The sequence below is a fragment of the Onychomys torridus genome, chromosome 1 (assembly GCF_903995425.1).
Source record: "Onychomys torridus chromosome 1, mOncTor1.1, whole genome shotgun sequence".
Taxonomy (NCBI): Eukaryota; Metazoa; Chordata; class Mammalia; order Rodentia; family Cricetidae; genus Onychomys; species Onychomys torridus.
Genome location: NC_050443.1, coordinates 118,324,124 through 118,347,021, shown reverse-complemented (window position 1 = coordinate 118,347,021; position 22,898 = coordinate 118,324,124). Strand labels below are relative to the sequence as shown.

Genomic DNA, 22,898 nt, shown 5'->3' with positions numbered 1-22,898 from the left:
TCCAAACTTGGTCATCTCAAAATTCTCTGCTGTCAGAAAGGGAAGGAGTGAAAGTATTTCCATCATAGAAGCCTCTTTGTCTTTCATTGCCCATAGCACACTGTTGGGAATATATTTTATTTACTTTTAATATCCCACTTAGAAACTTTCTCCATGTAGATTTGGATCAACAGGGACATCTGAACCTACCTCATCTTCTGGAATATGTGGGTTGAGTGGAGCATCCCTTACTCAGGACCTGCTTATGCCTTACTGCTCTGTCGCCTGTAAGCTCTGTGTCCTGCAGACCAAGGTGACATTCTTCCACCTTTCTTTACATCTTTTCTCCCACCTTTCCAGACATTTTGTCTTTTCCGATATTTGGAGTGGTTTCTCTATTACACATTTCAACCTGAAAATTGACATTCCCCATTGCCAAGTAGCCATGTATATTCTGAATTTTACTTACTGTGGACTGTGACTTCTAATTTGGTAGAAACTGTCCTGACTCTAACCTACTTCAAATATATTACCCCAGAGAGCCTTTCTCAAAACCCAGGCCTATAAACCCATAGTACTTTTGTGGTCTTTTTGTTGCAATGAATCATAGCACCTTCAAAGTCAATATACCCACAGCTGAAGTCATTGCCACGCTCTACAGATGTTTCTTCATGGTTTCAGTAGCCTTATACAAAGCTCACCCTCAGCCACCCCATGTTTCAAGATGCTTGTTCTACAGAGCACAGCTCCTTCTCTCTGACTTTAGCCTAGCCCTATGATAGATCCTCAGTACTTTCCTGTTCCATGAGTCAAGTATTATAGTGTTATGCAACCTCTTCCCTCTCTCATTCAACAGCCTGCCATTATAGCTTTGCCAGCATTAAAATCCATGTTTTCAATGTGTTCGTCTGTTTTATAATTTCTGGCTTCTTGTCATTTTCAACATTTCCAGGTTCCTCTTCCTGCAATCAGGGACTACAGAGTAGCACCTGCAGATATTGGCCCTTGGCCCTAGTTCAAATTCACTGTGTCTCTCCCCAGTCCCTCAGTAAATCACACTCTTTAGCTTGCTGTAGGAGACTCACCTGATGTCCTCCATTAGCCTTTTCCATAGGTGCCTTCATGAGTTCATATATGAGCACACTCTACTCCTATTTATGAACATGTTTGTGGCAATTTTTTGCAGTGCTACTTCATTTTTTAAAAAACCACATTTTATCTCATGTCTCTTTTCCATAGTAAGGTTCACAATCCATTTCTCATCAACTTGGTAGTAAATGTTGAATTGTAAATATTATATCTGCCTTCATTTCAAACTAGGGGTACTCAACTATAGCATTTACTCTGACAGTGTTATGTCTAACCACATCTCTCTCCCTCCCCTCTATTCTATTACACTAGAGAATGTCAATGCATAGTTTGGTATTGCAAGAGGTTCTACAAAAACAGAATTGCAACAGCGAATTCCTGTAATATTCTTGGCAGTTTCTGGATCTGGCTAGATAATTTAACTACACTTGAAATGGTGAAATACTCCCCTGATAGTACTAATAATTTATGTGTGATATTAACTTCCATTCCCAGGGTGTACCTCCCTTAGAGTACAGGAAATGTGATCAAGATTGACCATAGATTGAACTACAGGGAAAGATTTAATAATAATTGAAACCTGTGAATAACATGCGCTATATGATGGAACTCTCCTAACATCAATAGCACATTTATAAAAATTGAAATACGTGAAAAATAACTAACCATTTTCTAAATAACACACCTAAGAAGAAACGACAGAGAAATGTAATAAATAGGGTGATTTGAAGATCCAGACACATACCCATACCCTTATGGACACCTGTTTTTTTTTCCTTTCTTTTTTTTAAATTAATTTTTTCTTTTATTATTATTATTATTATTATTATTATTATTATTATATTTATGTTTTAATTTTACACATCAGCCATGGGTTCCCCTGTCCTCCCCCCTCCCGCCCCCATCCCCACTTTCCCCCCATCCGCTCCCCTCCATTCCTATCTCCTCCAGGGCCAAGACTCCCCTGGGGATTCATTTAAACCTGGTGGATTCAGTACAGGCAGGTCCTGTCCCCTCCTTCCAGGCTGAGCAAAGTGTCCCTGTGTAAGCCCAAGGTTCCAAACAGCCAGCTCATGCACTAAGGACAGGTCCTGGTCCCACAGCCTGGATGCCTCCCAAACAGTTCAAGCTATTCTAACAGTCGTGCTGGAACTCTCATCCAATAACTGTTGGAAGTGGATGCAGAGATCCTCAGCCAGGTGTCCAATTGTCGAGAAAGAGGAGGGACTGCAAGAGCGTGAATTGTTGAATCCAAGATTGCAAAAATCACAGGGACAAATAGCCAACAAATGGAAGCACATGAATTATGAACCAAAGGCTGTGGAGCCCCCAGCTGGATCAGGCCCTCTGGATAAGTGAGATAATTCATTTTTTTATGGTTTATTTTTTATAAAATTTTAATTATTAAGGAATCTTCTTTCCATTTTACATATCAACCACAGATCCCCTCTCCTCCCTCTTCCTACCTCCCAGCCTCCCCCCTCAACCCACCTCACATTCCCACCTCCTCCAAGTCAAGGTTTCCCATGGGATGTCAGCAGAGCCTGGTACATTCACTTGAGGCTGGCCCAAGCCCCTCCCCCTGCACCAAGGCTATGCAAGATGTCAAATCTTAAGTATTGGGCTCCAGAAAGCCCTCTCATGCACCAGGGTTGGATCTTAATCCCCCTGTCTGTGGGGGCCCCCCAAACAGTTCAAGCTAAACATCTGTCTTGCCCATCCAGAGGTCTAGTCCAGTCCCCGGGAGGCTCCACAGCTATTGTTCCACAGCTCATGGGTTTCCACTAGTTTTTCTGGCCATCTCTGCACATTTTCCCATCATGATCTTGATGTTCCTTGCTCATAGAATCACTCCTTGCTCTCATCGACTGAATTCCTAGAGCTTGACCTGGCGCCCGGCTGTGGATCTCTGTATCTACTTCTATCAGTTACTGGATGAAGGCTCTATGATGACAGTTAGGGTATTCACTGATCTGGTTACTGGAGTAGACCAGTTCAGGCACCCTCTTGACTATTGCTAGTAGTCTAAGGTGGGGTCATCCTTGTGGGTTCCTGGGAACTTCCCTAGCACCCTGTTTCTCCCTCTATGGACACCTGTTTTATTGCAAAGATGCAGAGAAAAGAGTGTGCTGGTCAAACTGGAGTTACATATAGAAGAAGAAACTAGTTCCTTATCTCTCAACCTGGACAAAATTCAACTCCAAGTGGATCAAGGACCTCAGCATAGGGCCCAGTACTCTGAAAATGACAGAGTATAAACAGTGAATATGCTTCAACTCATTGTCACAGGAAAGGACTTTCTGAACAAGACTGTAGCTGCACAGGCAACAAACTCAATAACTGAAACCTGGGCCCACATGCAACAATAAAGCTTCTGTGCAGGGAATAACATCATCATTTGAGTGAAGAAGCAGCCTAAAGAATGGCAAAAAGTCTTTACCAGCTAGAAAACCGAGAGCATTAATATCTAGAATGTACAAATGATTCAAAGTTTAAACAGAGAAAACAAACAATCCAACTAGAAATTGGGAATGGAATTAAACAGATAATTTTCAAAGAGCAAACACAAATAGCTGAAAAACATTAAAAAATGTTCAACATTATTTGCCATCAGAGAAATGCAGATTAAAACTACTTTGAGATTAAATCTTACCCAGGTCAGAATGGCCAAGATAAAAAGTAAAAAGCAGCTGGGCGGTGGTGGCGCATGCCTTTAATCCCAGCACTCGGGAGGCAGAGCCAGGCGGATCTCTGGGAGTTCAAGGCCGGCCTGGGCTACCAAGTGAGTTCCAGGAAAAGGCACAAAGCTACAAAGAGAAACCCTGTCTCGAAAAACAAAACAAAACAAAACAAAAACAACAACAACAAAAAAAAGCAAATGACAGCAGATGCTGCCAAAGATGTGGGGAAAAGGAACAATTGTTTACTTTTAGTGGGTGTGCAAACTGGTACAGCTACTATAGAAATCAGTATGGAGGTTCATCAAAAAGCTAGAAACAGATATAGTACATGCTTCAGGCATCCCACTCCTATGCATGTACCCAAAGGACTGTACCTCTTAATAAAGTGACAGTTGCTCTTCTGTGTTCATTGGTGCTCTATTCACAGTAGGCAGGAAATGGAAACAATATGAATGTCCATCATATTAAGAATGGATAGTGAACTTATGATACTTAAATAATGGAACATTACTCAGCTGTTAACAAAACTGAAATTATGAAGTTTATAGGAAAATGGTGGTTCTGGAAGCAATCATCCCAAGAGAAGTAACCCAGACGAAGAAAGACAAACATCTCTCACATGTGGATATTACCTTTTAAGCTTTAGATAAAAGTGTCTTAGGGTTATGATTGCTGTGATGAAACACCATGACAAAAGCAACTTGGAAAGGAACGGGTTTATTTGACTTACAGTTCCACATCCCTCTTCATCAATGAAGGAAGTCAAGGCAGGAACCAGAGGTTATGGAGGGGTGCTGCTTACTGGATTGTTCATTAGGAATTTCTCAGCCTGCTTTCTTAAGAACTTATAAAATTAGCCAACAAAATAAGCAACACGAAAAGCCTTTTCAAAAATTCATCTGTAAACTTAGTACAGCCCAATATTCTTAAAATACATTCATATACAGATAAAAATAATTGATATGGATTTACCTTATAATGGGGGAGGGGCAACACCTCTACTAGATACCATATGATACCAAACAGAACTATTATAGCAGGAATGGATTACCTCTTTCAGAGATGTTAATCTCTGGATCCCATTGACCATCACACTTTACAGGCAATTGTTATTGCACTTGGCTATCCTTCAGAATATAATGGTAAGACACTATCACTGGAGACACCACCTAATGGGAACTCTAAACATGGAGAAATCAAGTGTGTAGTGGCCTGAACGCTTCACCCCTACTTGCTAGCTTTTACAGTTCTGGAAGATGCTATGTACACCCCTTGAGGAAGAAAATCATCATCAATCTCACCCAGCTCAGAACTCTGTGAACTACAAAACAGCAGCATGCTTGGCAAGATATGCACACTGATGCAGGAGAGGCACAATGTGCTGACTTTCTGAAGTCCATTGTCTATGGTGGGTGCCTTGCTCAGCCTTGGCACAGGGGGAGGGGCTTGTTTCTGCCTCAACTGAATGTACCAGGCTTTCCTGACTCCCCATGGGAGGCCTTTCCCTTTTTGTAGGAGGGGACAGGGTGTTTTGGGGGAGGAAGGCTGATGGGGAAGGGAGAAGGGATGAAAGGGGAATTTGTGGTTGGTATGTGAAATGAGTGAAAAAAGTTCTTAAATAAAAAAATAGAGTGGTACAAATGTTACAGAGTAACTAACCACTTTCTGACTGAATTTAAGACCCACTTCATTAGATGGAAACCACATCTGGTACTGTTAACAAGGCCAAGACTCTGTGGTTAGATAGATCATAGGTCTAAAGAAAACCTACCACTTTTTCCTCCTAAATAGACACAGTGTTAAAAGACTCCTAATGATTTACTGTTATACCCAAAGATCAATCCATCATACAACCCTCAACAGAGTTACGTCTTACTGTAGATAACAATGAACAGAAAGGCCTATGATTGGTCAATGTACACAGAATAAGAAACTTTGGGGTGCTTAGACCTAATGGGAGGTTTAGATCACTTTCCACAAGACTTGGAAATCTTCATGGAAGGGGAGAAGGAAATAAGATTGTAAGAGCCAGAGGTAGTAGATGACTTCATTTAGACAGAAAAATAAATTCTAGGGCTCTGCATCATATAGTGTCTACACTATGGAATCATTTTTTATTTATTAGAAATAGAAAAAAGGGAGGAGCTCAAAGCTTGAGAAGACAGAGACGACAAAGTCACAGAAACACAAACATTTACTGAGAATGTTTGTAAACATATTGACATATCAACTCATGTCCCATCAACATATGCAATGATTTCTTGTTACAAGTAACATTATTGACTGAGAGCACTCATGATAGCTATTGTTATTCATAATATCAACCCAGAAAACTATATCACAGAAAAGAAAGATATAAACAGAGAACAGTGTGGCTGGAGTCCAAAGTTTAAGATGTGCAAAATAGCTGTTCACAATGAAGTTATGTGGAGGGAAATGTTCTCAAAATGATCTGTAGCAGAAAATGCACATCTGTGTTACCTCTTAATTATTGTGACCTGAACAAGATCGTTTAGAGGACTTCCAGGATCATGCAAATGTCCTGAATCTTTATGGAACTAGGATACATGAAAGAAAGCATTCCTTAAAACACAAAATAGTTTAAAAAATGCAAACCACTTTTTTAAATGTACCTTGAAAACGATAAAGAAAGATTAACTTTTAAGTTTTCTTTAACCAAAGCCTGGCTTGAAAATGTTTTAAGTGTGTTAGAGCAAATGGGATGCATATTCAGAGTAATGGGAGCACACACTTTAAGGTGGAGTCAGGAGACTCCAATCAGAAAGTGGAGAGGGTATGACCTCTGTGGAATTGGATTATTACTGGAGAAGTCACATGGAGACATGTCTTCTGAACAGTGTACCAATGGCAACATCTACACTCACATATTCACTTGTCAGGAATGAGAGATGGAATGTGAGTGTGTGCACAGCAACAGATATGTCTAGACTGAACACAGGAAAACATCAATGATTCCTTAGCTTGTGTGCTGAATTTTATGATAAAACCTATACCAACCACATTGAAAAGTAATATGTTCCACTCAATTTTACTTTGAACACTTAGAAGCAAGAACAGAATAATTACAACGAATGTCTGAAGCCTGATAAACATGATCTCTCAGAAAATGGATGAAGGGCTTGTTCAGGGCCTGGGCACAGACACTGCAGTGACAACTTGTAAGATCTTGTAGTGCCATGATGAATAATGAGCTTCTGTCCTAAGAGACAGACACCATGAGGGTTTGAGGACCCTGAAGCACCAAGAACCAGAACAACTAGTGACATCAGACAGGTGCCTGATGCTGGGATTCCCAAGTCCACATTAAGACTGGCTAGCACACTGGAGGGAGCTTTGCTCTTGAAGAACAACCCATGGGAAGGAGATTAGAAGATAATGACCATGAATCTGTGATGGGCAAAGGCTGGATTAGACACAGGACTTTCGCACAGTCTCAGCTCCCTGCAGTGGATGTGCATTTTCATAGGAAAAGTGCTAACTTTACCCTGTGCTCCTCACCAAATGGTACCAGTTGGTGCTTCTCATAAGTATGACACCAGGCATCCCCTGCAGAGTATCATGGAGGAGCTTCAGTATATGTACGATTATAGAAGATAAATCACCGAGAGAAAAGGTAGGTGGGAACTTGCTTTGGTGGACGATGACTGTCATTTTGTCTGGACTGGCCACCTGGGGCATGCCATATATTGGTGTATCCAACAGCCAAATGCAGAGATTTTCTGTGGGATACTTTGCATGAATGACCTAGAGGAGAATGACACTTCTGGAAAATCATAGGTCAACAATGAGTCTTTATACATGCTGTGTTAATAAGCAAAATTTTGGTGTATGGCATTCCTATAGGCATAGCAGACAATGCTATCTTATTTAGATGTGATTCTGTCATACAGAAGGAAAAATAATTTGCTTCCCAACTGTACATCCATGTACACTGTGAAGCAGAGAGACAAGCTGCACCTACTGAGCACTCCTTCTATAATTCCATCATGCTCTTTGGGGAATTAAGCTTTTATTGCTAGTGTGCTTGGTTGTGCCTAAGTGGATATGGAAGAATCTAGGACCCAGGTGGGGATTTTGTGGGAAGCAAATTCACTACAGCCACACATGGCTACATGTAACTCAGATCTCAGCAAGACTGACATGAAAACCTTCAGAAGCTGAGCCTCAACCTGGAGCGAGGTTGCTGAGGACCCTCATCATAATCACAAAATGGAGTGTCTGCAGATTTCATGGTCTGTCCAGAAAATTTGGTTCAGGAGGCATCTACACTTACTTCTCCATTATCATAGTCCTCCCCAAATTGGCTATTTTATTGATACTTAAGGTTAGATACCAGGAATTGTTTCTTTAGGTGACTCCCAGTCATGCCAGGCAAGCTTTGCAGCAGACAGGGCAAGGCTAACACCTAAAGGGCTGGGCTGGTGTTTTTAACTCCATGCAAGGTGAAGGTAATTTCTGTCCCAGAAGAGTGGACTCTGGACAACAAGACAAGGGAATCCCTTCTGTGGCATTTTCTTACCATTCTCTGTATGGCATGGCCAAACAAGACAATATTTAAGTCCTTTCTAGTCATCAATATAGATCTTAGATTCACCTAAATCTGTTGGTTTCATTTCTAAATTAGTGTGAGCATTGTGAGTGATGAATAAGTAATTATGGGTTTGAACACAAGGCAAAATAACAGACATGAATAAGCTCTTTGATCATAATTAGAAACTAGATATTCTGCTGTCTATACAGTGGCACATGAAACCAAATCTTTCTATAATCTTCTGTCTTTTGACCCAGCCCTCGTCACCAAACTCAGGATTCACTGAAAACATGGCCACCCTGTGTGCTTGTCCCTCTGTGCTGATTTCCAAGAACTGGGACAAATGTCACTTTTATAGTGAGATATCTTTTTGCTTGGGAGTTCCATTATTAGCCTGAAGAATCACACGATAGAATGTAAGCCTTCACTCACCTCTCCCTGTCCCAGGGAGTTGCGGTGATGAGTGGGTCTCACACAGTGAATACTGCTGAGCACAGAATCGCATTTCCTGCAAACATGGAGTCTTTAGTGTCCCTCTGAAGCTCTGTCTTCCTTCATGCTGAGTGGCAACTGACCTTCAGGAATTCTTGTGATATTCTGAGACCCGGGGCAGGTGTTTGTCCCGGTGCCTCCTGGGATAGGAACTCAAGGAGAAAGCTCTTAGGATCAATTAAAGAAAGCTCTTGGCTTGATGACCCAAACTCCCTGAAGACTGGTGTGGAAGAGGGTGGTCAGGGGAGTCTCATAGGGTGGGTAGGAGCAGTTCATCCTCCACACCTTCCCTTCAACACTCTGCACTCATCTCCCAGAGTGTCTTGGGGATTTTCATGTTCTGTGTGGAAGGTCTCACCATGGTAGAAATCGACTCCTCTTTATTCTGTTGAGAGTACTTCATCTGATTTAGACACACACGCCATGGGTTTATTCTAAGTATGTTTTACTCTCTGTGCCTCCCCTTCCTTTTCCTACATCTAAGCCTTCAATGTATTGTTATGAATTAATATAATCAACACTTACATTCTATTTGCTACATTTTTTAAGCCCTGAGAATATACATGCAGGTAGCATTATACAGACAGAACAAGTTTTATTTAGTAATATGGATGAGTATACATATACTTATATGCATTTAATATAATTAGTAAATAAAAGGGACTTGAATTTGAAGAAGAGTGGGAGTTGGATATGTGGAATGGTTTTGAGGGAGGAAATATGGGCAAAAATATTATAATCAAATTATAATCTCAAAATTTTCAAAGAAAAAAAATTTCAAAGTTTTAGATGTCATCAGATCCATTATAAACGAAATCTTAAAGAAAACCAATTCAATTACAATTGTTAATTGAAAAACATTTTTTTTCCACACAAAATATTCTGATTTTGGTTTCCTCTCCCCATACTACTTTCAAAGCCTCCCACCAACTCCACTTCATTCCTTTCTTCCTCTCTGTCTTTAGAAAACAATTTAAAAAAAGCAAATAAAACAACAAAGCAACAAAAAGAACAAATACAAGAAACAAACACATGTGACCAAAGTCCATAAAAACACAAAACCAGCAGCCATAATATACAAGCAAAAGGCCAGTAAGACAAAAAATGCCCAAGCAAAGAAACATGAGAAAAGTCTCCAGAAGCACCATTGAGCTCATTTTCTCTTGGTCATCTACTGCTGGTCATTGGGCCTGCTTGTAAGTTAGGTTTAAATATATAGTCATGCTCTATTGGTGAGAATGGATCCTCCCTGAGTGTTCTAGGTCTCTCACTATTTGCACATTGTACAGTTGTGGGTTTCTGTATTTGTTCCCATGTACTACAGGAGGGAACTTCTCTGAATGGCTGAATGAGACATTGATCTCTGCCTATAGTAGAATGTTGTCACGAGTCATTTAATTGGTACTTCCCTTTTGCAGAATTGTAGTATTTAGTGTTTCCCTTGGTCTGTGACCTATTTCAGGTTCTTGTCCACATGAACAGTGACAGGCATGGGTTCCATTTCATGGAGTGGTACTTAAATTCACTTAGATAGTGGTTGGTTAACAGTTTATCATGAAAGCAGGTCATCAATGTAGTAGATTAAAGGGTTTGTAGCTGGGAAGAATTTGCTCTTCTCTTTCAAATTAACATAGTAAAAATGGCGATCTTACCAAAAGCAATCTCCAGATTTAACACAATCCCCATCAAATTACCAACACAATTCTTCACAGACCTGGAAAGAATAATACTCAACTTCATATGGAAAAACAAAAAACCCAGGATAGCCAAAATAATCCTGTATAATAAAACAACCTCTGGAGGCATCACGATCCCAACCTCAAGCTCTACTATAGAGCTACCAAAATAAAAACAGCTTGGTACTGGAATAAAAACCGACATGTGGACCAATGGAATAAATTGAAGACCCTGATATTAACCCGCACACCTATGAACATATAATTTTTGACAAAGAAGCCAAAAAATGTACAATGGAAAAAAGAAAACATCTTCAACAAATGGTGCTCGCATAACTGGATGTCAATGTTCAGAAGGCTGCAAATAGAAACATATCTGTTACCATGCACAAAACTTAAGTCCAAGTGGATCAAAGACCTCAACATAAATCCAGTTACTCTGAACCTGATAGAAGAGAAAGTAGGAAGTAGTCTTGAATGCATTGGCACCAGAGATCACTTTCTAAATATAACACCAGTAGCACAGACACTGAGAGAAACAATCAATCAATGGGACTTGTTGATACTGAGAAGCTTTTATAGAGCCAAGGACACGGTCAACAAGACAAAGCAAAATCCTACAGAATGGGAAAAGGTCTTCACCAACCCCACATCTGACAGAGGGCTGATATCCAGAATATATAAAGAACTCAAGAAATTAGACATCAAAATGCCCAACAGTCCCATTAAGAAATGGGCTATAGAACTAAACAGAGAATTCTCCACAGAGGAAGTTCAAATGGCTGAAAGACATTTAAGGAATTGCTCAACATCCCTAATTATCTGGGAATTGCAAATCAAAATGACTCTGAGATACAACCTTACACCTGTCAGAATGGCTAAGATCAAAAACACAGAAGACAGCTTATGCTGGAGAGGATGTGGAGCGAGGGTAACTCTCCTCCACTGCTGGTGGGAATGCAAGCTTGTACAGCCACTTTGGAAATCAATATGGCGCTTCCTTAGAAAATTGGGAATCCATCTCCCCCAAGACCCAGCTATAGCATTCTTGGGCATATACACAAGGAATGCTCAATCATACCACAAGGGCATTTGCTCAGCTATGTTCATATCAACAAATTTCATTATTTCTTATTTATTAACACCTGAAAAAATTTCATTGTGTAAATCTACCACTAATTTTATCCATTCACCCATTGACAGACATCTAGGGTGTTCTACTTTCTGGGATTTATGAATAAAGTAGCACTGACATGGATTAGCAAGTGTCCCTGTTGTAGAATATAGAATTGGGTTCATGGCCCAAATGGTAAGCTTGATCTTCCCAAGGAGCCACCACACTGATTTCTGTAGTGGCTGTACAAGTTTGTATTACTGCCAGCAATGGATGAATGTTCCCCTTAACCTACATTCTCACCAGGCTGACCTTTTATTTGTTTTATTGATTTTAGCAACTGATGTAATATGAAATCTCAAAGTAATTTTGATTTACATTTTCCTGATGACCAAGGATGTTGAACATTTCTTTACGTGTTTTTCAATCACATGTTTCATCTTTTGAGAACCCTCTATTTATTTCTATACTCAATTTTTAAATTGGGTTGTTTCTTGATGTCTAGTTTTTGAGTTCTTTATATATTTTAGATATTGGCCTTCAATCAGAGGTGTAGTTGGTAAAAAATCTTTTCCAATTCTGTAGCCGGCCACTTTGTCTGAATGATGGTGTCTTTTGCCATTCAGAAGCCCTTTGGTTTCATGAGGTCCCATTTGTTAATTGTTGTTCTTAGAGCCTGTGCTACTGGTGTCCTGTTCAGAAAATCTTTGGGCCAATGAGTTCAAGATTATTCCCCACTTTCTTGTCTTTCAGAATCAGAATATCTGGCCTGATGTTGAGGTCCTTGACCCATTTGGAGTTGAACTTTGAACAGCATCCTTCTATAGGCAGCCTTCCCATTTAGCATTTGAAGATGCTGCCTTTTTTTTCTAGAGTGTATTTCTGGATTCTTTATAAAATATTAGGTATCCATAGGTGTGAGGATTTATGTCTGGGTCTTCAACTTGATTCTATTGATCAGTGTATCTATTTTTATATCAATAAATTGTTAATTACTATAGCTCTGTAGTACAACTTCAGATCAAAGGTCCTGTATTTCCAGCAGTTCTATTTTATTCAGGACTTAAAAAAAACTATCTTTATTTTTTTGCATATGAAACTGAAAATTATCCTTTCATTTTCTGTGAAGAATTGCATTGTAATTTTGAGGAAGACAGCATTCATTCTGTATATTGCTTTTGGTAGGGTATCCATTTTAACCATATTAATCTTACTGATCCAAGAGCATGGGAGATATTTTCATCTTGTGATATCTTCTTTAATATCTTTCTTCAATGTCTTAAAGTTTTTTTATCATATAAGTCTTTCACTTGCTTGATTAGAGTTACCCCAAGACATTTAAAAAATGTTATTGTAAAAGATTGTTTTCTTGATTCCTTTCCCAGGATATTTGTCATTTTTATTTAGGAAGGCTACTGGTTTTCAGGTGTTCAATTTGTATCTTTCTACTTTGCTGAAAGTGTTTATCAGCTATAAGGGTTTGCGGTGGAATTTTAAAGGTCTTTTATGTAAACAATTATTTAAGCTGAAAATAAAGACACTTTGACTTCTTCCTTTCCTATTTGTATCTTCTTAATTTCATTCAGTTGTCTTATTGCTCTAGCTAAGACTTCACATACTGTGGAATAGGTATGGAGAGAGAGGACATCTTTGCCTTGTTCCTGATTTAGTGGAAATGCTTTGAGTTTCTCTTTATTTAGTGTCATGTTGAATGTGGACTACTGCAAATTACCTTCATAATGTTGAGCTATGTCCTTTTATCTCTGGTCTCTCTAAGGCTTTTATGATAAAAGGGTTTTGAATTTTGTCAAAGGCCCTTTCTGCATCTAATTAGTAATTTTTGTCTTTCAATCCATTTCCGTGGTAGATTACATTTATTGATTTTCATATGTTATACCACAGCTGTAACTCAGGGATGAAACCTACATTCCCAAGGTCGGTGACATTTTTAATGTGTTCTTGGATTCAGTTTCCAAGTTTTTTTTTTTTTTTTTTTTTAAATTGAGAATCTTACATTTGTATTAATAGGGGAAATAAGTGTGTAATCTACTTTCTTTGTTGAATCTTTGTTGGTTTAGGTATCAGGTTAATTTTGGCTTCATAAAAAGAACTAAGCAATATTTCCCCCATTTCTATATTGTAGAATAACTGAGGAATATGAGGTTAATTCGTTTTTGAAAATCTGGTAGAATTCTGTGTTCAATCCATCTGGCCCTGGGCTTCTTTTGATTGAGAGACTTAGTTACTGTTTTTATTTCATTATGGGTTATAGGTCTGTTTAAGTTGCTTATCTGATCTTGATTTAACTATGGTAGGTGGTATATATCAAGTAATTTATCCATTCCTTTTAGGTTTTCCAGTTTTCTGGCGTATATATTTTTAAAGTGTGTTCTTAGGATTCTCTGGATTTTCCTGTTTGTACCCTTTTGGTCTCTAAGTTTATTAATTTGAATCTTCTCTCTCCACCTTTTAGTTGATTTTCCTAAGGGTTTATCAATCATTGATTTGTTTCAATGAATCAAGTCTTTGTTTCATTGATTCTTTGTGCATTTTGGTAGTTGTTTCTTGTTTATTGACTCCAATCCTGAGTTTGATTATTTATTGCCATCTACTCCTTTTGGGTGATATTTCGTCTTTCTGATCTATAACTTTCACTCCATGTGTGCCTTTCAGTTGGTAATAGGACTCTCTCCAGTTTTTTGATGTATGTAATTAGTGCTGTGAACTTGCCTCTTGACGCTTCCCTCATTGTGTCTCATAGGCTTGAGTGTGTTGAGCTTTCATTTTCATTCAGTTCTAAAAAGCTTCAAAGGTCTATCTTACCTTGTGTCTTGGCCCATTGTTCATTCAGTGTGGGGTTGTCCAGCATCCACAAGTCTGTACTTTCTGTTGTTGCCTGGTTTGGTGATATCCAAGTTTAATCAATGGTGGTCAGAGAGAATGCAGGGTGTTTTCAATGTTTTCAGAACTATTGAGGCTTTCTTTGTGTCTGAATATGTGACCAATTTTGAAAAAATTTCTATGAGCTGCTGAAAGAAGGTATATTGATTTTTGTTTGGGTGAAATGTACTGTGCTGGTGGCGATGTCAGAGGAGCTTGTAGACAGCAATGGACCATATTTCAGCATAACAAAGCTACCTGGATACATCCTGGAGAGCATAGCCCTGGGAGGATTGTTAATGCCCCCCTGCTTCTGCTGGCCTTCCTTTCATTTGCTGCTGCCAGGTTCCTGCTCTATTTGGCATGGTATGATTACTATATGAAGGGATCTCACTGTATCTAGTATAGTGTGATGGTTTCTTGGGAAAATCCCACTCCTCACTGGGCAATTTACTTGCATATCATAATGAAGATGATTTTTATAAGAGCAATGATGATTAGTTAGATCTATGATTTAATTGGACTCTTTGAGTTAGCCTAAAAGATACAGGTGATTAGGACATTGGTAAAGGTGATTAGGGGCATGATTTAGGACAATTGCTCCAATAAGAGATACAAAAAAGATATAAACAGGCTAAAAGTTACCTTCCCCTTAGTTAGATATGAGATTTGCAGAAGATGACAAATAAGAACAAGGAAGTTCCATGCATTAGAGACCCATTAATTCTGCCTGTGGAAAAACAGGTTGATGATCAAAGAAAGCAATCATGTCCCTACACCCAAGGTTAGGCCTGAGTTCCTTGGTCATGTAACTTACAGAATTAATCGCAAGCCCCGGTATGCACCTTGAAAAATAAAGCTGTAAAGGGAAATTAGATGACCCTATTGTGTGTAAAGAAAATAGATGGTTAGCTGAGCACTCCTGTAAAGTTTCTTCAGAGGAGAAATAAGAACAGAAAACTGCTTCACCAAAACCACCAACAGCTGCCTCCCAGGACAAAAGAAATGGACTGAAAATCACTTAGTTTGCTCAAAACCTTATTAATCAGTCATAAAAGAATCATTGCTTTAGGGTGAAGATGTTATGGTAGAAAAATTAATACAAAGAAAAATGTTTAACTGCTTGTGGGCTTCTAAAGAAAACATGTAACTTGTGATCTTTTAGAAAAATTGTAATTAATTTAATTTTAGATATCAGCCATGCATTCCCCTGTCCTCCCTCATCCTGCATGCCCTCCTCCCTTTCCACCCACTATTCCACCTCCTCCAGGGCAAGGACTCCCATGGGGATTCAGCTAAGCCTGGTAGATTCAGTCAAGGCAGGTCCAGTCCCCTCCTCCCTTCACCTAGGCTGAGCAAAGTGTCCCAGCATAGTCCCCAGGCTTCGAAAGCAAGCTCATGCACTAAGGAGAGGTCCCGGTCCCACTGCCTGTGGCCCTCTCAAACAGTTCAAGCTAATCAACTGTCTCACTTATCCAGAGGACCTGATGCAGTTGGGGGCTCCTCAGCCATTGGTCCATAGTTCATGTGTTTCCACTAGTTTGGCTCTTTGTCCCTGTGCTTTTTCCAATCATGATCTCAACATGTCTGTGATCTTAATATGATTCTTATGTAAAGATTTTAAATTGCTTTTGAAAATATGCACCTTGTGGTTATGAGGTAATCTTTTCTTGAATAGAAATATTCGTACTAGGAGGAATAAAGTGATAAGAAAAAATACGAGATAGAGAAAGAGGGGAAGATATAGGAATAGACATTAGGAAATACATAGAAGGAGAACAAGTTGGGAGAAGTAGTAAGAAAATAACAGGGAAAAAGAAGAGAATAGAAAAAGAATAGAACATTCATCATAGAGAAAAATAAAATGAAGAGTATACAGCTCCACAGACACCACAACTGCTTTGTAGTTTCCCTGAGCTCTGAAAGCTGATCTTCCAGCAGCATTCCCGGATTTATGACATCATTTAGCTCCAGCATCTCTGTGTAATTTCAGTCTGGATGCCCTGTCTATTGGAGAGTTGGACATTGGAATTATACTGTATCACTCAGGTTAGAGCTATACATTTCTGGGTGGTGGTCCAGGAGTCAGGGTTACTGAGAACTTATCTTCCAGTAACATGAATCAGAGATAAAGGGCTACCAAGATGGATGCCTAGTGAGAAACACAGTTTCTTTAGCCATCACATCATCATGATAAGAATTCCCAAATAATGTGTTTAAGAAATGTATGCATGCATATGTGTTTGTGACCGTTTTTGTATTTAGTGTTTGGTGATTGTCAGTTGTTCGAAGGAATGGCACAAAACATGACTTGAAGCAAACAGTGTGAAAGAAACCAACAGTTGAAACAGGTTAAGGCCAGTGATGAACAGATGTAACTCTTTATTGTCACCATAACTGAATTAAAAATAACCGAGGAAATCACTGAGGACACTTCTGTCCATGCAGTGGAGAGTGTTTCCAGAAAGCATGCACTGAAGTAGGGGATGCACTCTCCATGTGGGTAAAACCATCCCAGGGACCAGGGACTAGAAAGCCTGGGTTAAAGTGAAAGGAGAAATCCAGCTGAACAAGGCATTGCTCTAATATGTGTTCTGGGCCACCATGATGGCCCCCTACTTGCCCCCACCGCTGTGGTCCCTGACTTACAATAGGCCAAAACAAAGAGCCAAATGTCCACTGGACTGAGTCCTCTGAAAACATGAGACAGAACAAATATTTTGAAAAGGTATTTTGCCCACAAGGATGAAGAGCTAATTAATACACATACCTGATTTGCAAAGGCACTCACAGAAATAGAGAGAGCCAAAGGATTGGATGGGTAGTTAAGTAGGGAGGTACAATGAGGGGGGAGTTGTGGAAAGAAAAAGAATATGATTAAAATATATTATAGGAAAAAAGTTTTAGCCCTTGCACTATTGACTATGATCCAATTTTGTTGATTTTTATTCATGATGTGAGGGAACAGTTCCATTTTCTTTGCAGATATTCAACTACTCTCTCCAAAATGCTGTTGGAATTTCTGATCTTTCTCACAAGTTCAAGTGTCATCGTTGTTGTAAGTAAGGTGGAATCACATCTGTGAGCTCATTTTTGAAACTTAAACGTCACCTCTGTTCCTCTGATTGCCTTCCTCTTCATGCCAATGCCACTAGCCTTGACTTCCACAGCTCAGTAGGAAGCTGTGAAATGGAGAACCCCAGCCACTCAACTTGTGTCTTCCCAAGACTCTGTGGCATGCTGACACCTCAAGTTTCCTCACGAAGTTTGGATCCATTAACTGCAGTAATGACCAATCCCCATGATATTTACAGGGTGGCACTGGATGAAAGGGTTTAATTTTGTGATGATCATCATTGTTGCCCACTGAGAATATTACAGGAAGTAGAATGTGGCCATCCATATTTAGATAAACTTAACTACTTTAGGAACAATGTGTATTTATCAGGAAATAAAGCTTGAGTGTTTTGTTTACATTGCCTCTAAAATTGTTGTTGTTTTTGAGGTTACAGTAAGTCAAATGTTCATTCCTTGCTTCAGAAAATGTTTTTCTAAAACAATAAGAGGTATACCCCACTCGATGGGGCTGTTCTCAGGAGGCCAGGAGAACATCCTGCACATCACCACCTAGTGTGAGAAAGCGGGCAAGAGTCTCCTCAGGGCGAGCTTGACATCCTTGTTCCTCAGTGTATAGATGAGGGGGTTCAGGGTTGGGCTGAGCACTGAGTACAGCACTGAAGTCACTTTGCTTCTTTCTGGGCTGTAGCTGGAAGCAGGACTGATGTAGGCACAGAACACAGATGAGTAGAACACACAGACCACAATGAGGTGGGAGGAGCAGGTAGAAAAGGCCTTCCTCTTGCCCTCAGCAGAATGCATGCACAGGATGCTGGCGATGATAAAGCCATAGGATAATAGAGTGAGGATGAAGTTAATGCCTCCATAAAAGGCATCTGCCACAAGAGTCATAATGGTATTTACATATGTGGGGCTGCAGGAGAGGAGGAGGAGTGGGGGGATCTCACAGAAGAAGTGGGTGATGACCTTGGGGCCACAGAATGACAGCCGTGTCATCAGACCAGTGTGGACAGATGCGTTCAGAGCACAGATGGACCACACACCCATTGCTAGGGCCCCGCACAGGTGTGGGCTCATTCTAGAGCTATAGTGCAGGGGATGGCAGATGGCCATGTAGCGGTCATAGGCCATGACTGTGAGCAGCAGCAGCTCAGAGGATCCAGACCACAGAAGGAAGAAGAGCTGGGCCATGCACCCCTTGAAGGAGATGGTGTTTTCCTCAGAGATTAGACCAACCAGTGCCTTGGGCAGCACAGAGGAGATGCAGAAAATATCCATGGTGGCCAGGTTGCACAGGAAAAAGTACATGGGACTGTGGAGCCCAGTGCTGGAGGTGACCAAAGCAATAATGACAATGTTGCCTAGTACAGCCATTGTGTAGAGGGTCAGGAAGCACCCAATAAGGAGCAGTCGTAGACTAGGGTGCTCTGAGAACCCTTCCAGTACAAACTCTGTCACCATTGTCTCATTGGAACTAACCATGATTGTGGAGAGTATTCAGGTGATAGCTGTGTCTGCCAGCTTCTGAGAACATATTACTGTTTACCATGTCAAAGTCTGATTTTGAAACTTGATCATCTCAAGAGTCTCTGTTGTCTGAAAAGGAATGAGTGAATGTATTTCCATCAGTGAAGCCTCTTTTCCCTGATGTCCTTACCATACCATTTGGTATTTCATTTGCTTTTGCTTTCCCATCGAGAATATTTTACCCTGGATATTTGGACCAACTTCCTCATCTTGATCAATTTGCTTTTTCTGATATTTGGAGTGGAACTACACTATCCATTGAAACCTGGTAATTATCATTCCCCATGACTATGAATCTGTGATTGGCAAAGGCTGGATTAGACACCGGAATTTCAGTGTTTCAGCACCCTGCAGAGGATGTGCCTCTTCCTAGGAAAAGTACTAATTTCATCTGTGCTCCTCACCAATTGGTACCCATTGTTGCTTCTCATCATGATCATACCTAGCATCCCCTGCAGAGTATCATGAAGGAGCCTCAGTATCTGTTTCATCATAGAAGATAAACTATTGAGAGAAGAGGTTGCTGAGAACTCACTTTGGGGGCCAAAGAATGCCATCTTGCCTGCATTTGGCTACCTGGAGGCATGCCACATATTTTTATGTCCTAGCAAATAATGCACAGTTTTTAAAAAAATTTCTTTCTTTTTTTTCTGTGTGATATTTTGTTATGCATGACAGAAAGTAGAATGACACTTCTGGAAAATATAGATGAATAATCATTTTTCCATACACATGATGTTTAGCTATCTTTTGATGCCTGACATTCCTATTGGCCTACCAGAAAATATTATCTTACTCAGATGTCATACTGCTACACAGAGGGAAAAGTTAATCAATAACTTTCTTTACTGTTCACACATGTACATTGTGAAGCAGAGAGTCTAGCTGCATACACTCAAGCCCCCTTTCCAAAATATAATCCTTCTCTTTTGTGAATTTAGTTTTGATTGCTAGGGTCCCCTTTTGTGCCTAAGTCGCATGGGAAAATCTCGTATCCAGGTAGGGAGTTTGTGGTGAAGCAAATTCACAACAGACCCTCATGTCTACATGTAAGCTAGATCTCAGCAAGGCTGACTTGGAAACCTTGAGAAACTGAGCCTCAACCAGGAGCAAAGCAGCTGAGGATTCTCACCATGGTCTCAAACTGGATGATCTGCAGATCCCACGGTCTGTCCAGAAAAATTGGTAGAGGAAACATGTACACTTACAGCCCTGTTATCACTGCCCTCCTCCTCTTTGTTTGACCATTTTTCTTGATACTTATGTTTAGACAACTGTAATTGTTTCTTTAGGTGACTCCCAGTCATGTCAGCCTTGATCTGTAGCAGATAAGGCAGGGCTAACAGCAGCAGGACTGAATTGGTATTTATAACGCCATGGAAGGTGAATCTCTTTTCTGTACCTCAACAGTGGACTCTGGACAACAGGGTATGAAAATCTGTCTGTGACATTTTCTCACCATGCTCTCTGATGTTATGGTCGAATAAGACAACATTCAAGTCCTTTCTAGTCATCAATGTATATTTTAGATTCATCTAAATTTGCTGGTTTTCAATTCTAAATTTGTGTGAGCACTGTGGGTCATAAATGAGTAAGCCCAGTTTTGAACATAAGGCAAAAATAACAGACATGAATAAACTCTCTGATCATGATCAGAAGCTAGACATTCTGCTGTTCATACAATGAAGCATGAAATCTAATCTTTCTATCATAATCTATCATATGATCTGCTCTCTGACCTACAACTCTTTTTCCCTCTCAAGATTCATTGAGAACATGAGTAATGTCCCTCTGTGCTGATATTCAAACACTGAGATAAATGTCACTTTCATAGTGAGATTTCCGTTTTCAAGCTCCATTGTTAGTTGGAAAAGTCAGACAGTGGAAACCAAACTTTCACTTACCTTTTCTTTTTATTGTGAATTCAGGTGATGATGACTCCCACAAAAGTACCCACTGCTGACCACAGACTCCCCTTTCCTGCAAGCACCAAGTCTTTAGTGTTCCTCTGAAGCTTTGTCTTCCTTTGTGTAGAGGTCACTGGTCTTCAGAAATACCTGTGATTTTCTGAGACCAGGGGTAGGTTCTTGTCCTGATGCCTCCTGTGATAGAAATTGAAGGAGAAAGCTCTTAGGACCAATTAAAGGGGCCTCATGGCCTCATGACCCAAGCTCCCTGCAGACTGGTGTGGAGGACAGTGGTAAATGGAGTCTCATAGTGTGGGTAGGAGAAGTTGGTCCTCTACACCTCCCTCCTCCAACACTCTGCATGCATCTCCCAGAATGTCATTGGGATTCTCCTGGCCTGTATGGAAGGTGTCACTTTGATATGAACTCACTCTTCTTACTACTCTGAGAGTACTTCATCTGACTTTTACACACAGGCAATGGGTTTATTCTAATTATCTTGTACTTTCTTTGCCTCCCCTTCCTCCTCCTATATTCAAGTCTTTCAATGTTATTGTTATAACTCTGCACCTCCATTCTGTTTACTATATTTATAAGCATTTAAAATATTCATTCATCCCTGAGACTATATATGTAAGTGGCGTTATACAGACAGAAGAGATTATATTTAGCACTATATATGGATATACATATACTTATATGCATTTGGTAACAATTTGTAATAAAAAAGCAGTCCTGATTTTGAGAGAGTCTGGGAGGAATATATGGGAAGGTTTTGAAGGAGAAAGGAACAGCATAAAAGTTAAAATCAAATTATACCCTCACCATATTTTAAAGTTAAAAAATTATTCAAAGTTTTATTTGTTATCAGATCCTTCATAAAGAAAAACCTAAATAAAACCAATTTAATTAAAATGTTAATAAAAAAAGACTTTTTCACCCAATAAATTCTGATTCCTTCCCAACTCCTATATTCTTTCTATCCACCCAACTCCATGCCCTTTCTTCTCTGTCTTTAAAAAACAAACAAAAAGCAAACAAAACAATGAACAAGAAAACGAGCAAACACAATAAACAAATACATACAACCAAAAGCCACAAAAATCAGAAATCATAATATACAAGAAAAAGACCAGATAGAGAAAAAATACAGCCAAAGAAATAGGACAGATAAAGTCTACTAAAATACTACTCAGACTGTTCTGTTTTCCATCTACTGCTGATTACGGGGCTCTACCCATAAGTAAGGTTTATATACCCAGTGATGCTCTATTGGTGAGAATGAATTATCCCTGAGTATTCCAGATCTCTCACTATTTGCATACTGCAAGGTTGTGGATTTCTGTTTTTGTGCCTATATATTGAAGGAGGAAGCTTCTCTGTTGATATCTGAGTGAGATAATAATCTATGGGTATAGCAGAATGTCATTAGGAATCATGTGGTTGCTACTTACCTTTATGAGAGCTGTAATGTTTGGTGTTCCCCCTGTTTCATGTCCTATAGAGTCTCAAGTTTCTGGTCATTGGAACACTGTCAGGCATGAGTTCCATTTCATAGAGTAGACATTACATCCATTTAAGTAGTGGTTGGTTACTCCCAAAACTTTTGTGCCACTGTTACAACAGTTTATCATGCAAGCTGTTCACCACTGTAGATTGAAGGGTTCATAGCTGGGTGGTATTCACTTTTCTGTTGCAGATTTCATATTTTTTTAAACACCTGAATCTACCCCTATCTTTATCCATTCTCCTATTGACATGCATCTAAGGTGTTTTCAATTTCTAGAACTTATGAATAGAGCAGCAATTAACATGGATTATTAGCAAGTATCTTTGTAGTAGAATATAGAGTCCTTTGGGTTTGTGCCTCCCAAATGATAAGCTGGATCTTGAGTTCGAGTGGTTCCCATCTTTCCAAGGAAT

At 39.7% G+C, this 22,898-nt stretch overlaps 1 protein-coding gene across 1 annotated transcript; it reads right to left on the bottom strand.

Annotated features, from left to right (window-relative positions):
• Positions 1 to 18,090: 18,090 nt before the first annotated feature.
• On the bottom strand, positions 18,091 to 19,041 carry LOC118570710 (olfactory receptor 13A1-like). The gene has a single exon (XM_036169371.1). It carries the CDS (start codon positions 19,021 to 19,023, stop codon positions 18,091 to 18,093), a length of 933 nt encoding a protein of 310 aa, XP_036025264.1. The 5' UTR covers positions 19,024 to 19,041.
• Positions 19,042 to 22,898: the final 3,857 nt, after the last annotated feature.